This window comes from Fukomys damarensis, unplaced genomic scaffold, assembly GCF_012274545.1.
Source record: "Fukomys damarensis isolate Sample0158 unplaced genomic scaffold, DMR_v1.0_HiC HiC_scaffold_5, whole genome shotgun sequence".
Lineage (NCBI taxonomy): Eukaryota > Metazoa > Chordata > Mammalia > Rodentia > Bathyergidae > Fukomys > Fukomys damarensis.
The window spans coordinates 55,856,484-55,875,219 of record NW_022900917.1 but is presented as its reverse complement, the minus strand read 5'-3'; the positions used below and the strand labels follow the sequence as shown (position 1 = coordinate 55,875,219).

The window sequence follows — 18,736 nt, the reverse complement described above, 5'->3', positions numbered from 1 at the left end:
AATATTACTCAGCCATAAAGAACGAGAAAGTAGATTCATTCATAGGAAAATGGATACATATTGAAGATATACTCCTAAGTGAAATAAATAAGTCACACATGTGTAAATACCAAATAGTTTCCCTGGTGTGAATAATCAGTACCCTCTTTAGCTTTCCATTTAAAAGCACATGTTCCTGGTTTTCTTCTAATTTGCCAGTCCTTTGTCTTTACAGTCCACCAGTCTTTCTCCTTACTCCATCTTTTTATAAAAGCTACTCTTCTATGGGCCCCTTAAATGTTCTGGTCCAGTCTCTAAGAGTGATTCTTATCTTTTGAGGATCAAACATTTCTTTCAGAATGTGATGGAAAGCATGGGCCCTTTCCTTGTTACAATCTCAGAAGCTCACTCAATAACTTCCCAGTTGAAGAAGAGTCCCTGTTCCTAACAGACTTTTCCCAGGCTAATCTCACCCACTTCTATGACTTCTCACTTTACTGATTGCTTTAAACCTATCACTCTTTCTCACATCTTGCACCTAAACTCCAAGTCTATAATTTCAACTTCAGAATTTCTCCTTCGATATAACACAGAGACATCAAATTCAATGTGTCCAAAAAATGAACTCCTCACTGTCATTCAGATCCTGTTTCACCAATGAACTCCCTCATTAGTAGATGAAACATCCAATGGCAAGTCTGAAGCCTACTTGCCATTCTGATCTACTCATTAACCACCAGCTCTATTCAATAATCAAATCCTGTCACTTCTATATTTTTAACATCTAAAAACACTTATCCTTATCCCCTCCTTGGCTGTCATCATTACTGTTTGGAGCACAGTTGATCTCCAAATTGATTTATTAGTCCCCTACCTGGTTTCCTTGCTTCTAATCTTGCTGCATATCAGAAAGAGCGATGGAGAGAAGCCCAAATCTTCTCATGGTACTCTCCTATTCAGAGTCCTCCAACTGCTGCCCACTCTCCCCAGGTAAATATGTATACCCTTAAAGTGATGAGAAAGGATCCCAACATCATCTTCCCATTCTCCTTTTCATGACTCCATCCTGAGCCTCAGAGAGGTCAAGAGACAGTTGGCATGTGTGGCTACTTAATACCTGATATGGGGCTAGGCCTGGCTGAACTGCACTAAATACAAACGATTTCAAAGAATCAGTGTGAAAATATGCTGTTAAATTTTCTACACTGATTACTTGTTGAAAGGATAATGTAGATATATTGGGCTAAACAAACATTAAAATTCACTGTTTTTGTTTTTGTTTTTTTAATGCAGCTACTTGAAAGTCTTGGATTTCTGGTGTGGCTTGCATTTGTGGTTCCCATTATATTTCCTCTGTGCAGTACTGCTGGAGACTGTATAATTCTGTGCAGTTCTTCTTGCTCTCTGTCCACTCTGGAAACAGTACTAATTCAACAATATTTATTAGGTGCTGCATATGAGCTAAAAAGAGCAAAGAGCAAAGACTTGCCCTCAGGAAGCCTCTGCTCTTCACTTGCATTAACTCCTGTAAAGCTTCTTCAAGAAATCATCCTGATCTCACCAAGTTGAACTCACTCATCATTCCCCCAAGAGGTGCAGAGAGCACAGTCGCATCTCAGCATGCAATGCTGTACTATCATTTTCTGTGTTTGTCACTTCTCCCGCTAGTTTTAAGGTCTCTGTGGGCAAAAACATATATCACCATAGTTTAATAAGGTCTGGCACAAAACAGCTGCTCAACAAACTGCAAGAATAAATTAATAACTCATACAATCAATATTTGTGATTCCAGTTCTGCTGATGGCAGAAGAATGGAGTTTTGATTGTAGGGACAGACAGTGTCAGGGCACAGCTTTACTCTTCAAACCCTACTGCCATTACACCAGAGACCAGCACACATTTTGGTTGGTGGGCTACAGCACTGAAGGACAGACATCCTGCTGGATGGACGTTCAGAGGACTGGAACAGAACCCTGGCTATTCTGGCCAGATCTCTTATCTTAGGATGCTGCACTCCTAGCACATTCTATAGTCGTGACTGAGAACCACAGCAGAAAAGGAAAGACAATTCAGTTGGTGCAAGGTCACATGGAGAACTATCCTACAGAAAGTGTAGCCAGTCTAAATATAATTCTTCATACATTCTTTAAAACCCTTCAGAGGAGTGGGCCTCACTACAATAGTCACCCTACCATCCTGGCTTACATTAGCAGGTAAATAGGCCATGCTGGAAGCAAGGGAGCTTCCCACAGGCAGTAATTGGGAAGAGCATACTAAAACTGAGCCAGCTAAATGCAGAAAGTTATGTTGGAAAATCATTTAAGACACATTTATTAGCCTGCTGCATTGGAGCAACCAATGATGAGAGCTTGAGTAGAAAGCTCAGTGTACAGACAAAAACCATGGAGAGGGCCTAAAATCATGACAAGGGCCCAGGGAGATGGGGAAAATGGAAAAGTTGCCACTTTTCTTTCACCAGCTTTCTGGTTTCAAGTTTTGCCAAATGGTATGAATTCACCTGAGAGTGTTGGAAGATACCCAATATCTTTACAATAAAGCTTCTTATATTTAAACTATCTTTAAAAAGTTTTGTTTCTTTCAAAGAAATCATTCTTAGTGATGATAAAGAACAAGGATGAAAATGTTCAGATCTTACTTTACTAAGGTGCTCTTTCACAAGTAGAATCAATTACAGTACGTTCCTGTTTTAGTCTGATAGAACTTCTAGTAGCTACCTTGTTTTTCTAATTTTAGTATTTATATTACTTCTTAGTGAACTATACAAGTTGTTCTGACAACTTATAAAAATACTGTAAATATTTTTTAAGATTATCATTTAAGGATCAATTTTTGCATCCCTACATTTTTTTTACCAAGGATATAAAATAAAATTAGAACAATCTCACTTAAAATAATATAATTTGTAAGATAAAAATAGCAAAATTGTTACAGGATGTTAAGAGACAATAAGCTGAATATATATCTGATTTTAAATACAGAGAATATGGAAAAGGTATCTTAGAAAAATAGGTGGGTGTGTACACCTATATATAAATAGATGTAAACATACCAGAAATTTTTCTTATGTATGCAGAACAAACAGATAAATAAAAATGTAATCTCAAAATTATTCTTAATGTTTTATTAGTACTACTAACATATTAGTCAGGGACATATGAACCTTATCAAATAATACAGTGCATTCATATATATGCCTTAAAACTAAAGAAAACAAATCTCTTCAGTAATCTAAATATCTTATGATTTACTATCTTAAAATTGTATTTTTAGTATGTTTGCATAATGATTACATTAAAATCATATTCTTGTGAGAAAACACTCATTCTTGGTGTCCCAAGTACAATCTCTAGTACTAACTTGTGTTGAAAAGCTTAGTTGGGAGAAATTTTCCTAATGCTTTATTATGTCCTTCATAAGAACATCCTAGAGATCAAAGCTATGTCATTTTCAGAAAATCATAATTGAGACAGAAAGCTGAAAATAAGTCACATTTTACCGAAGACAACTACCTGAAATGAATGCACTAACAATTTTATCTTGTTTCCATCTCTCCTTTCCTTCTAGTACCAGTAAATGGTACTCAGGTGCTAGAAGGAAAGGAGAGATGGAAACAAGATGAAATTCTCACTGGATCCCAAAAGGTAGGCTCTTTTATTAGTAGTGTTAATGCTAAAAGTTTTAAACACACTCTCTCTTCTGCTCATAAGTAACAATTTAAATCACTATATTTATAGCTACACATAGAATAACTAAAATATCCTAAGTAGTAGGAACCAGTATTATCCATACCCTTGGCCTGGTGAATTTCTCTGCTTCCTATATATAAAATATCAACAAGGGTTACACTCTTATAACTTATTTTGCTTGAGAAAAGGATCAAAAAGAATGTAGAAACATAAACAGAAAATTTTCCAAGAGATCCTCTATCTACAGAATTCATTTGTATCTGCTCTGAAGTCCTGAGCTGTCCATATGCATACTGGTTGCTGCTGAATTAGAGGCTGATTACATTTTAAATCATTCTGTAAGAGAAAAATGATGACATTTTATGATGTTAAATATAAAGTATGAAATGAGCATATATACAAAAGTTCTCTAGAATAAATGGTCATCGTTTATATATTTTTGTCGAGTTTATGAATATACAAATCCAGCACTGCTGAAAAGAACAAGGAATACACCTAGAAAGTAAGAGAAAGGAAATATCAGAGATGCATGCTGTTATCTTGAGGGAGACCTGTGAGAACTGCTTAGCTCATGGTCTCTCAAGCTGAGGGGGCACCAGTTTGTGCCAAACATTCCCTCTCTCTGCCAATGCTGTGGCAACTCCATTTCTACCCCATTCTCTGTTAGGGACATTTATAATTCATTAGATCAGGTCAGTGCAGATGCTAAGTGAAACAGGAAAAACAATAGCTATTCTAAGACCCAGGGGTATTAGTAAAGGCTGCTACTGTTGGGCAGACACACTTCATCTTCATCCACAATTATGTTTCACTTATTTATAAACAATTTTTTTGCAGAATACTAAAATATATCATCTATAAAAACTAATTTTGATTTAAATCAAAATGCTGAAAATGGTCAATTATGTTTTCAAGTTTTCACTTGGTGTGAAAGCAAACAATTTTGAGAAAATTTTATAAATTTCAATCAAATATAGTTAGAACATCAGCAGCATAAAAACAACAATGAAGTGCTCTTTTATGCAAGCAGAAAACCAGTCTTTACCAGTATATTTTAATAAAGCAACTAAGCTGCAAGACATATTCCATAAAGATATGGATCCAAACCTCTTTTACATTTGGGGATATCCTTTGTAGAAGGTTTATTTTCCATGTGCTAATCTATTTAGTCTCATACAAATTGATGTTGACATAAACTATTACTTAAAAATTTTTTATTCTGCGGTACCAAGAACTATGGAAATGTATAAAGATCCATGTAAATGATAATAATCTTCCACTGCATGGGACAAGTAGTCTGAAAATAAGAAGTTTGTTTCAGTAGGTTCTTATGGTGGCAAAGATGGCTAGTGAATTGGATTAGACACTGAAAGTTGAGATAAAAGCAGATGGACTTGGGAGTAGCTTCCAGAGCTGGTGCTTGCAGCTTTGTACTGTCTCCTGAAAGCAGTTTCACAAACTCAATACCAATATATAAGACTAGACAGCAGTTCCTTAATGTGGAGGTTGTGCACTGTAGGATGCTTGCCAGTATTTCAGGTCTCTAACCAATGGTGTCAGTGGCAGCATTAACCCCCAGGGTCATAAGCAAATTTGTATTCATGTATTACTTTAAATGAGCCAAGCTCATTCCTATTTCCTGACTCCTTCCCCACTCTCATTCTTTCTATTTGAAAGGCTAATTGGGCCAATAATTAAGTTCTGTGACTGGTTCCTCAGCATAACTGTTCTGGCCTACTCTGTGAGGCCACCCCTAATCATCCTGTGTAAAGTTGCACCCACGTCCATCTGATCTTTAGCCCACTACTTACCATAACAGAATACAAAACAAGTATGAGACTACATAAAGATCAGTATTTATGAGAAGGGTGCCTAAATGGCAGGACCATAAAATTTAATATATGAGGCCACAGCAATCCTCCTAGATATTCTTATGTACTACATTTGCCTGTATCTTTAAATGTGCCCATTCTAAGGCACCATTCACTTTTTCTTCTGGAAGCACTGGTAACATTATCATCTGTTTGTGGGTACTGTATACTTGTTCAGTGAGCCTTTACAAAAACTGTACAAAACCAGAGCATCTTTCAGTAGGGTGGGAAACACAGAGCCATTTAAATTGCTCAGAAGAGCATTAAACAGCCAACCTACAGCTAAAAACAGCCAAGTCAAAGGAAACCCTCACCTCTTCTATTTTGTACACAAGGAATCACCATTATGTTAAGCATGTTATATTTATTTTAAGTGGATACATAAGGGTCAATAATTTTGATTTTAAAATAAAAACAGACAAGATAAGAACATGACTTAAAAGCAAAAGGCTATAATAAATGAAATGTGAAAGTTAAATCTATTCTAATCAATCAGCTTTTAATGTTTTTATGTGAATGATAAAATTCATTCAGGTCAACCATGTGTTAGATAGTTAAAAATTGGAAAATTATAGAGTAATCAGTCATCCAAATACATTCCATTCAATTCTCAAAAAGAGTAATCCACTTATGTCACTATGGCCTTTTTAGCTACCTCCTGGAGTTTTTTCTGATATCAGTACTTTGAACATATCTTTTGTAATACCATTAGTACTACATTTTTAATCAAAATCACTGATTTTAAAAACAATCCTTCATCAGAGCAATTAATAAGAACTTTTGGGATGGGCAAATGAGAGCCCACAGGTCAGTGTAGGAGTAAGAGTAAAAAGCTGAGCGTACCAGTTGTGCACCATGAGCTTCTGCACAGCCAGGAGAGCGTTGTAGCGGACCTGCTGGTCTTCATGATGCATGTGGTTCATTACCAACTGCTTTCCACCAAGTTGCTCGATAACCCTGCAGAATGGAAGAGACATGCTAAAAACACTGCAATGACTCTGAACACATGCTGTTCATAAGCAGAAAGTTCAAATATCAAAATGCCAAAGGATTTTCAAGAAAAAAGTTACGACAGAAGTAAACCAACATATGCACCCTGTTACATTATTTCTTTGAATTACAGATTTAAAATATTCAAGTATGTTCTCTTTTGAATTCCTAAGGATAAATCCAACTGTTGTTCTCATTTCTTAGTTGGAGAAAGGATGGGGGACCATCTATCTGGATACATCACAAATTGCTACTTAGGTAATAGTTTTCTGGGTGCTTAGTATCAACTCATTACCAGTAGGGACTGTAGCTCAGTGTTATAGCGCTTGTCTAGAATGACCATGGGCCTAGGCTCAATCCTCAGTAACACAAATAAACAAATTAGTATTTTTGGCTTGCTTAAAATCAGTAGTGAATACAATCTATTGTTTATAATAATACGAAATCAGTATTAAGTCTACCAGTTACCATGCTCTATGATGATAGATACAGGCTTAGATACAGATAGCAGGGGACAGAGGGTTAAAGGGCACCCATGTTAACTTCCTGGAAAAGGCCTGATTTTTTTTTTTCCAGCTTTGAGTTTATTGGTACATTTTAGGGATACAGTACAGTTACATTCATTGTTGGGATCTTGTACCTCTACATGACAAGTCTTGATATATCTGTCCATTTCTCAGAATGATATGATAGGTGACTGATCCCCTAGGCAGAGGAGCAGAGGAGAAAATTCACGTGTTGAAGAGAACCAAGAAAACTGACAACTAACATTGTTTGCCATTGCTGCACCCTTGAAACCCCCAAAATTCACTTACTACAGATACAAAAGTAAAGTGAAAATGGTTATTTGCTTTATGAATGATAGAGGTACTCCATACTCTACAGTATTATGGTTATGCATAAAGCTATGGAGTCTCTAACTCCAGTTCGACAGTGTGGATTTCCCTGTCCATTCTTTATCCACCAGTACTGTCTGAGGGCCAACACTTTTTGTCAGCAACAAGTGTTACCATAATAAATAGGGAATTTAGTGGTCTGAGACAACCTCACAGATCAGTAAGACTTCTTATTAGATTAAAAAAAAGAGTAGTTGGGTTTTAGGGAGGCTTTTATCTATACAACTTTACACATTTTATTGGAATAACTTTTAAGTATACTGAATGGAGGAGGGAAAGAATACAATATAATAATAATCAAACATTAACTGAAGGTTACTATGTGTCAGGTGCTGCACTTTGAAATATTATCTTTTCTGATGTCAGTTTATTAATCAAATATGTTACATTAGGCAAGTCATTTAACTAGTAAACTACCCCCTGCCAAACAGAAAGAATAAGAATGTTTCTATTACAGTCTTGCTATAAAAATTACAGGATACAAAGCTCATGTTCCTATAGTATTCTAAGCCTTAGTCTGCTGCCACAATGATGATAGTGCGAGCACATTGCTCCCTTCAATACACTCTCCTCACTACAGTCAAAGTTGTCCTTGCAAAGCTACATATCATTTCCCCTGCTTTAAACTATTCTGTAACTCCCACTGTTCTTACAAAAGGACAAAAATCCTTCAAATGGTCAACAAGGTCTTCACTGGCTGCTTTGGAACAGCATCTAGCTTCACACATCAGGGTTATACACTGGTTCTCTGGGCTTGCTCTGAACACGGACTGAGCTTGCAGCCAACAGCACAATTCTCCCTGCCTGAAGGAAGCTGTTACAACCAATCCAAGCTTTTTCACCAAAGGCATGTCACAGGCTTAAGACCTTACACAACACTTTGGCACTATGTGGAAGAACCATTTAAACAGCAAAATCGACATGAAAACAACAACAAAGACAGTCAAACAACACAGCCCTAAACAGACTGTGTAAATGACATTTGCTTATAGTGTTGAACACAAGAAGGCAAACGGGCTGGTTAGCTCAGTGGCACTGTATCTGCAAGGTCTTGAGTTCGATGAAAGAGGGAGAGGGAGAGGGAAAGGGAGGGAAAGAGAGAGGAAGGATGGAAGGAGGGGAAAGAAAAGAAGGAAAAAAGAAAAGAAAAGAAAGGGGAAAAGGAAAAGGAAAAGGAAAAAGAAAAAGAAACAGAAATAGAAAAAGAAAAAAAAGACAAGACCAGACAAGGCGGCAAATAGCCTGGTTCCACCTCAGCTGAGAATGTGCCCATCAATAGCTCAAAATTTTTACTGCACTACACTGTCCATGAATGACTCCAAAAGTGCCACAAATACTGACATGGGGTTACAAATTAATTTGAGCAGGTGATTGACTACCAATCTGGAATCTGCCAACAATGAGTATTAACACATAATTTCAGAAATCTGCCATATTATGTGTAAAATGTGACTGACTGGAAAACATAAAGTGGTCATATATAATTTACAATAATAAGAAGAACACATTTTCTGTATGTTGGGCACTGTGCTTGAATGTATCATAATTTTTATTTCTTGTAATCTTCATAATAAATGTATTGCCAAAGATCTTAAAAAGCAGGATTTTTGACATTATAAATCCTTTCCCTTTATACTATCTTCTCAAACTAGCACCAGCCAAGAAAACTGTGAACAGCTTTGCTTTTAATAATTAATATATTTGTTAGGGGTTAGGGATGCACTCTGTGGTAGACCTTTTGCCTAATATGTGCATGGTGCTGTGCTCAATCCTCAGAACTGCAAGAAAAAAATATATCTTTTACTTTCAATCTATGTGTTACATGTTTCAAACTACTGAAAGTCCCAGAGTGTGGATAATCCCACCCACTAAAATCATTGCTATAAAATAGCCATTTCTTGTGTTTTCACCAACACATACATGTGAAGCACCAATTATTTCCAGGTTATATATGTCTGATATCAGAGATGTTTGGAGAAATTGTGAGAAAATAATTTTCCACTTGTCAGATTACAACAAAACATCATTTCATAAAAGTATATCTTGATGATTTAATTTAGAATTAGATTTGAGGAACTAATAGGAACAACCTTTCAAAACATATTGAGTCAATAGCAATTTACCTTTAAAGACTGGAATATCATAACAAATGACTAACAAGCTCAACTCTGGTGAGAACGTTTAAGGAATGCATCAGCTGGCAAAGGAGAGAAATGTAATTTTAGAGTAAACTTTAAATATCCTAAAAAGCAGAGAACTATTTTTGTTTATTCTAAAGATCTTTTTTCTTCTCAATTCAGATGAATTTATATAAAATATCCTGATAAAGATTCTAATGTTTAGCATTGTATTTATGGCTGTTTAGAAGCTAATTTAGAAATTATATCACCTATATATGATTCTATACATACTATTTTTTAAATTAAGTGTCAGATATTATTCCATTAACAAGACAGTGTTATACAACAATGCGTCCTCTAGTGTCCATAAATTCAGTGAGCATACAAACCACTTCTATTTTGCTCTCCTTATAATTAGGAAGAGCTTCACTAATATTTTTTTAAAAGAAAAAGATAGTTTAGGAGAGTGTTTACCAGATTTCTAAAGGGACGGAGCTCTTTCTAAGCATAAAAGTAGTGGAAGAAGCTGGGTGTGGTGGCACATGCCTGCAATCACCAGCATTCTAGAAAGCTGAGGTATAAGGATCCAAAGTTCAAGCCTAGCCTAGGCAAATTAGTGACTTGGCAAGACCCTGTCTCAGAATAAAAAAGGGCTATGGATACAACTCAGTGTGAAGGTTCTGGTTTCAGTCCCCAGTATCAGGGGTGGAAAACACAGTGGAAAAAAAAACTACAAAGTTTCCCTAGAAATGCAAGCAACATGGGGCAATACTAAGAATGGTGCTCAACATACAGGAAATGCTCAATAAAATATCAATAAATCCATGAAATTCTATGATTTTCACTAAATACCTGAAATATATGGTAAAAAATTATGAACAGAAAAATTTAACATAATGTAACAATGTTAATATTTAATATAAATAAAAACTCTAAAAATGTATATGTCAAGTGTGACAAGTATTATTCCTAGTAAACCCTGCAAATAGCTAAAATATAAATTAAAAGTAGCAGATGCCATTTCTTATAAGAGGTTAAAGAGAAAGGACTGCACTTAGTACTGCTGACAGCATGGTAAAAATGATGCTCTCATATTGTTGCTAAGAATTTGAATCGGTCTACATTCAACAATGTTTTTAAAATCTCAGTAGTATTCATATACTTCATCTCAGTAAGCCGATTTCAGAGAGCAAGCAAAAAAAAAAAGTAATCAGAATGCAAAGATGTTCATTCTATCTTTAAAATAATAAAAAAGAAGTAGTAAGAAGAGTAAACTGAAATATATTCTTTAATAAAAATTCTACTGTAGGCCCAGTAATATACATTTCAAACAAACTCCCTATTGATTCCTCCACGTTATGAAATCCCCTAGGAGAAACAGTATCACTTAAAAGCAAGAGCATAAACATATTCTGACAAGTTAAAACTCTCTGTAAGTTTATGACATGAATACTGCTTTTTATTTTAAAAACAAGTATCAGGCATTAAGAGAAACATACTTTTCAAATAAATGTATGAATATATCTAAACATTTTCCCTCAATTCATTATTTAAACTTTGTTATTTGAAAAAAAAGATAATTTGACTATAAGCTTTAGAAGTTGTATTTTTAAAGAAGTAAAGCAACCAAAAAAAGATAAAAAGATAATTTATTAAATGTCTACAAGTTTTAAATCATTTTAAATTTAAAACTAGATAACCTCTGTAAAATTAAATTTTACTAAGATTTTACAATTGTAAATTATTGAGATGATCATTACTTTTCAAGACCTTTGCATAAAAATGGTATTAAAATAAAAAATGCTATTTCTGGCATTTCGTTAAATAACAAATTGCTAACCACCAATTTTGGTAAAAATAGTCTAAAGAATTCTGAAATGAATTCTACTATGTATTACATGTGTTACTCTCCTAAATAAAAATTCAATGAAAGAGACAGAATTACGGTATATGTGTTTTCTATGGATTTATTCATAATTATGATTATTTTTTGGATTTCACTGAAGATTCCATAAACTGGGGCCCAAAAGTACAGATAATGTAGTTTGGAGAGAAACAAGGATACTGAAGACACTCTACTTAAAAGACAAATCATTTACCTGTATAATAAATAACAAAAATAATTACACATTCTGTCCTCAAGAAATAGAATGTGTTAAGTTTGGTTAACAAGCGAGTGCCTCTTCTTTAAGATAAATCACAAAAAGCAACTGTAGGATCTATTCTTTAAGAAGAAATAAATATTGTCATTGCATTTTTCAATAGCTACTTTAAATTTCTACTTTTTTCTCTTTCTAAATAATGAGCAATTTTCCATTCAACTGCATCTTGGGTCTTTTGAACTACATATATTAACATTCTAATTAAAGGGTTTTTTTAGAGAGGGGTTGGAGGGTTTTTTTGCTTTTTGGTTTTTTGGTTTTGTTTTGGGTTTTTTTGTTGTTTTTTTTGGTACAGGAGATTGGGCTTGGGTTCTTGTGCTTGCAAGGCAGACAGTGGCTCCAGCTAGTTTTATTAAAAATGGGCCGAGAATTTAGCTCAGTGGTTGCACCGCCTGCCTAGCAAGCACAAGGTCCCGAGTTTGATACCCAGTACATCATCATCATCATCATCATCATCATCATCATCATCATCATCATCATAATAGTGCTATTGAAAGGACAAGCTCAGAAGCAACTCTTTCATTCTGAAAAAAATTTACTCATGCTAGTTTTTGAAAAATAAACCCCAATGATTTGGAATCTGATTCTAAATAAAACATGCCTATATTTTAACCCAAGAAGAATCAGTCCCAGCACTTGAAAGATTGAAGTGGGAAGATCATGAATCCATGGACAACCTGGGCTAAACAGTGAATTCAAAGCCAGTATGGGATACATAGGGAGACCCTATCTCAAAAGAGGGATGGAAAAGAGAAAGAAAAGAAAAATCCTCAAAGAAACATCTTCTATTAGCACTTTAACAACTATTCTTCAAAAATCAATAATTTAATCATCCAAGGAAACAAAATTAATAGCTGGATTTTTAAGCATAAACTCAAAAACTAATAAAGTTAAAACTTGTTGTATTTTATTCCAAAATTAAACCCTAAATGACAACATAGAATGATAAAAAAATTATGGGAGATTTATGATGTAATCCCACTGTGTGTCTTAATTTAAGTTACTTTCATTTAAAAGCTTCATTACTCATCAGTAGTCCTCTGAAGAATCAGTAAAATTTCAGTGTAATTTTCTGGAAGCTAACTTTAATTTCTTTCTTGTAGTTACATTTAGATGTAATACTTTATTCTTATATCTACAATAGAGGATACTGAATTTTTTGTAAGTATCAATTATGAAATATATCCAGGCTGGTAACAAGTTTACCCATGTATTAAATGGCAACAAAAGCTGAATATATAGTTGAAAAATGAGTATCAGACACATTCTGCAGACTTCAAAAAAGGACTGATATACTCAAAACCTTTAAATTCAGATTGACTCCATCTGGAGTGAACTGGATAGGTTCACTGTAAACTGAGAATTAAAGTTGTCCAAAACAAAGTCTCCATAAGTATTTGGTTTAAAGGGAGGTATTACATTTTTGCTCCATTATATCACAGTCAACATTCTGAAAGTGGGATGCCCCTGAATATCAGCAGTTTTGTTTGAGGATGACAACCCAATTATTACTTTGGGTTCTTGTTAAGAAAACTCCCTTGCAGACAATGTGGTATGTTAATTCTTTTTTCCAAAATAACTTGCAAGAGATAATCCTCCGAGTTTTGATCAGGGTTATCAGAGCTCCCAGTAACATCAAATGGGGACCATCCAACCATCATCTCAAACATTAGTGTTCCCAAAGCCCAGAAATTGACACTGAAACCATAATCTCCTTTTAAAAATTTTGGAGGAATGTAACTGGGAGTACCGCAGAAAGTACAGGTCATATCTCCTGGTTATAATCCTTTCTTACACCTGCCATAGTCAGTGAGTTTAATGAAGCCTTCTTTCAAGCCTTTGTCCCCTTGACAGTTGGGCTTAGGGAGACTTCCCATAGGTTCATTGGTTTTTCTGGGTGATTGGTGATCATTCCTAAGGAAAACTGTTCTGGGCTCCTTGTTGCTCTAGGCACCCAGCAGCTGGGCCTTAGGAGACTTTCCTTGGGATTTTTGGTGTCTGCCTGGTGCCCAGACCAATGGGAGACCTTCCATGGGCTGTCCATGACAGTTGCGCAGCTCCTTAGATGTGGCCTAAGATGTTTGGATGAAAGCAGCCATCTTCTTGGTTGTTCAAAGACGCTTTCACTTCCTGGGGTCCTCAGGCTACGGCCTCCCAAAGTGTGGAATCAGCTGAGCATGTTTTCTGTTGACCATCTCCAGCCAAGTAAGCTCAGTAAGTGATGGACTGTGATGCCTGTTAACAAAGGTTCCAAGTTCTCTTTGGACATGTTCCAAAGTGAGGTCATGTCTTGGGGTCTACAATCTCAGTCCCCTCTCTGATAAAAAGACCTTATGATCCATCTTTGTCTTTATACTAAATAAATTAGTGGCTATTTACTAATTTTATCTAAGTATCTATCCATGTATCTTTTAATCTATTTAGCTAGCTAGATATCATTTATCTATTAGTTTATCATTTTTATTTTTGAAGTACTGGGCTTTGAACCCTACTTTTTCACAATGAACTATATCCTTGGACTTTTTTTTCATAAACCCACTATAGGTCTCACTAAGCACTAAATTGGTAAGGTTGGATTCCACTTCCTAAACTTGCTTTGCTGCCCAGAATACTGGGATTACAGTCATGTAATGATGATTGGTTCAGTGTGCTATTTAGAACAGCAAAAGAAAAACTAGGAAAGCTTTCTGTGATATTAGACATTGGTGACATTCTAACTTGTAAAGCAACATATGCACAATGACACTTTGCATGTGGCACACACACTGCAGCAGGTCTTTTTCATAACAATTAGCTATTTTCTCTGAAGATGTAGTGCTGGGCATTTTCAATTCAAAAGCTTTGAAGTTTTAGGATGCTTTTCTTTCCTAGGTTAATTATATCATTTTCATTTAAATAGGGAGTACTGAAACATTCCATAAATTTCCACAATAATTTTAAGAGAGAAATGTTAGTTTCAAACTGTAACCTCTAAAATGGTAGTGGTGGTGGTAGATCCACAGCAGGTTATAACTTTTAGATGCATCCAAATAATAAGTCATTCTTAGGTAATGAACTTAATACCAAAGTATATTATTCAGTATTGTGAGACAGAGTAAGGTAGGGACTGCACAGCAATAGTCTTTGTAGACTCTAGAAACCATCACCCCACAGTAATGATGAACACATACATGATATCACTTTGAAGCTTTCCTTGTGGCCACTCGCAATTACTTTAAAATGTGAGCAGGAATGGTAGTGCACACCTTTAATCCCAGCACTCTGAGAGGCTAGGGCAGAAGGATTACAAATACAAATCCAGCTTGGGCAACTTAGTGACCTAAAGAGACCTTGTCTCAAAATAAAAAATAAAAAAGGCTGGGATGTACCTCAGTATAAAGGTCCTGGGTTCAACCCCCAGTACTTAAAAAAAATTTTTTAAGACAGGAAATTGTCAATGTAAGTAACTAAAAGCAAGAAATATATGATGCAGGAAAAAAAAGTAAATTAAATCATTATGTTTCATCTCACAGTTTTCAGTATTAGGAGTGTTATTTTTCATTCATTATTTTTCTGCATTTTTCAAATTTTCTACACAGTACTTGTTATTTTTCATGATAGCTATAATTTATGAGATAAATTAATTGGGTTTGGTGGACAAAAGGTTGTGCCACTATCAAAAAAATGTATATGTATGTGCCATGCTAGTCTTTGTACAAAAGAAAAGAGATATTTAACTGATATAAAGTCTACATTTTAAGCAAACAGTATGAGTTTTGGTAACTCTTTCAATATTTAATTTTCCCCACTATGAAGTGAATACTATGCCTATTCAGATACAGTTTCTCTTTTGAGAAGTTCAGTTTAGTGGGGAGAAGAGATACAATCAAGTTATTGTTGAACTAAATGAAAAGAGTTACCCAATGAAAATGCACACAGAATACTGTTTCTATACAGAAAATTGCACATTAAGGTTTTGTTTTAAAGGCAGGTACAGCCATCTTCCCAATATTTAAAAAAAAAAATCTTTCCAGCACTCATTTTTAGTTACAAATAACAGAAACCTGACTCTGCCTAGGCAGCAACAGAATTACTGGAAGGCAGCTGTAGCCTGCAAGGCTGGAGAAGCATACAGGAAGGCTGCCCAGGCTGAACCACCACAATTTGAAATTGTCCGGTGAAGTTGCTATGACAGTTGGCCCCGCAGCCTACTCTGTTCCTATCCACCTTTTCTTCCCAAGCCTGCTCTCTGTACCTCCCTCACCACGGTTCCTGACAAAGTCTGGGGGCACTTGCATCTAATTCACTGAGCTTAGGTAAAGTGAAGTATAAGGGGATTTAGGAAAGTGAATTGCTGGCATTTTGATCTTCTATAATAGAGGAAATTACATGCCTTCTAAGACGGGGAATTACTCAAACATAGAAAGGTGATTCACATGCTGAATTTCTTTAAGGCAATAAAACATGAACCATGGTATTCCAGGCAGAGACAGGGTATCACAGTTGTATAAACCCACCTATAAGAGAATTAATGTGGCTTTGGTTCTGGCACAGTGCTTTAATGGTTATAACAATGTTCACTGCGCCAGACCTCCGAAGAGGACTACTTAGAGAATTATTGCTATGTGGATACAGGAGCTGCACTAGCTGAATTGGAAACGCACAATGTGCCAACAATCTTTCAGTACTGAAATAGTCGGATGTGTGACTAACAATCACGTCAGAAGCAATCTGTTTAGATAATTTATTTTTTAGTTATCTGAATATACTGAAGACAATTTTTGTTTCTTTTGTGTAATCAATCTCAGGGCCCTGTGCATGATGGGAAACTCTCAACCACTGAATATACCCCTAGCCCAAAAGAAATGATTAAATGTACAATTTAGGGCAATCAACTGCATGTTATGCTTTCCCTCAGAATTTACAAAAACAGGTTATTGGGTCAAATATGTCTCTTGGAATGACAAAAAGCAACTTTGAAAATAACAACAAATATGTAAAACAAGAGCAAATAGACTTTCATGTTCAGTGTTAGAAGCGCAGAGTGCTGTTTGAAAAAAAGGATTGAGAAGTATAAAACTGCTTTCCAATAAAAAGTGTGCCATTTTATTAAGAAGGAATCTAAAATGAGAACCAAGACCTGTCATGGTACAAGATTCCAATAATGAATGTAACTGTACTGTATACCTAAAATGTACCAATAAACTCAATGAGGGAAAAAAAAAAGGAATCTGAAATTAAAGTTCTTCCCTGGTATTATTTTTACTGAAGAAAATCATATATAGACTCATGCATGAGACAGTACTTCTACTGATAATGTCAGTAAAAAAAAAAAAAAAAAAAATTCTATTCTTTTAAACAATTTGTTTAAGAGGTGTATCTTAGCAATAGTCACTATCTTTAACAGGTTAAATCTATTATTTAAATTCCAAATATCAACCTCAAATTTGAGATAACAAAATCATTTTCTAAGATATCTGATGTGGGGTGAAATGGACATATCACAAAGAGTTTGAATTATTTCACGTCTTAAAGGTTTTCTTTTATTCATAAGGAAAAATATTAACAAGGATTAGAGTTAAAATTCATAAGTAAAAGCTATAACAAAATATTTTTAAAATTCTTTTTCGCTGCTGAAAAAATGAGTAGGCTGAGAATCCTTTTGCAGGTATCTGACAAGGGGCAACATTCCATTTTTCTGCTTTTGGCTGGAATGGGAAGGTCAAGTAAGGGTCTGATGACATGCTGGGACAGATTTTAATGGGAAGTCTCTGTGGATCTACCTATGATCTGAATATCCCAAAAGCACTACAAAAGCCTCTACCTCTCATAGCCTCTCCAGCCAATTGATAGTGGTGACTTAGCAGGTCTAACTCAATAGAAATAAGAAATAAGAAAAGAAACTGAGTATAGACCCCCAACTTAGGATTTGAGAAGTCTATTGTACATATTTTAGTTTAAGAAAAAAATCATAAACAAAAAAATCCTAGAATTGACACAAGAATTATCAGTAATTTAAAATGTAATTTAAATATTTTAGTATTTCAGCTAGCCTTTTAAAACATTTATTTAAAATTGTTGGGCTATAAATCCAAAGCAGACAATATTAAGTTTCAAGAAAAATTCCCCAGCAACTCAGAGAGCAAAGACTTTCGTTTTTTGTTTTTTGTTTTTTGTTTTTTTTTTAGTTTATTGGTACATTTTAGGGATACAGTACAGTTACATTCATTGTTGGGAAGACTTTCGTTTTTTGAAAGATTCAAAAAGGAGAGTCTTCAAGGTGGTACATCATAAGATAATAATTTGAAAATACAGAGAATGCAAAAAAATTGTAGGAAAAGAAAACTAGTATGATGTTACCCTTCCTTTTATGAGGGACCCTTGAGGATGTCATGTATCACAGAAAACCCACTATACTGCCAGCCCTTAGAGAAGAAATTAAAAATGCATGTGCAACAATTTCAATGACCAAGGTACCCAAGTAGCAGTTGGCTGTACTAATAAATGTTTGGAAGCTAATGAGCTTTGAGCACCTCTTTTAATTCTAGAGGCCAAAGGTAACTTGTATTAATCTCATGGTATCTCAATAAATTTAGTATTTAAAAAAACTGTGGGAAGGGTACCAGGGATTGAACTTGGGATCTTGGGCTTGAGAGCCAGGCAGCGGAACCACTGAGCTAAATCCCTGTCCCAGTAGTAAAATATTTATACAAGTTTTTCTTTTTTTGAAGTATGTATATATATTTTTGGCAGACTCTGTATACCTCAAAGGAGAAGAAAGAGAATGCAGAGAATAAATTGCTCCTGGTGGGGTTCCTCAGTAAACACTGGAAGGACTCAGAAAAACAGCAACATGGCCAGTTTCAGGTCAAAAGAGACTGCTTTGAGAAGAACACCGAAGATCCCATGGGAAAAGAATAAGAGAGGGAAACAGAAAGTCCTAAGACAGTAGAACCAGACTACATGAAGGCTGGAAAAGGTTTCTGATTGGCAGCAGATCAAGCATACTTAGTCAAAAAAAAAAAAAAAAAA

At 35.1% G+C, this 18,736-nt stretch overlaps 1 protein-coding gene across 3 annotated transcripts in view; it reads right to left on the bottom strand.

Moving 5' to 3' along the window:
* Atp6v1h (ATPase H+ transporting V1 subunit H) overlaps positions 1-18,736 on the bottom strand; it is a 114,922-nt gene that overhangs the window by 11,575 nt on the left and 84,611 nt on the right. For all 3 annotated transcript variants that reach the window (XM_010611101.3, XM_010611100.3, XM_010611102.2), the window contains one exon: positions 6,401-6,514. In XM_010611101.3, the coding sequence (XP_010609403.1) occupies positions 6,401-6,514 (114 nt within the window). The remainder of the gene's footprint in view (positions 1-6,400; positions 6,515-18,736) is intronic.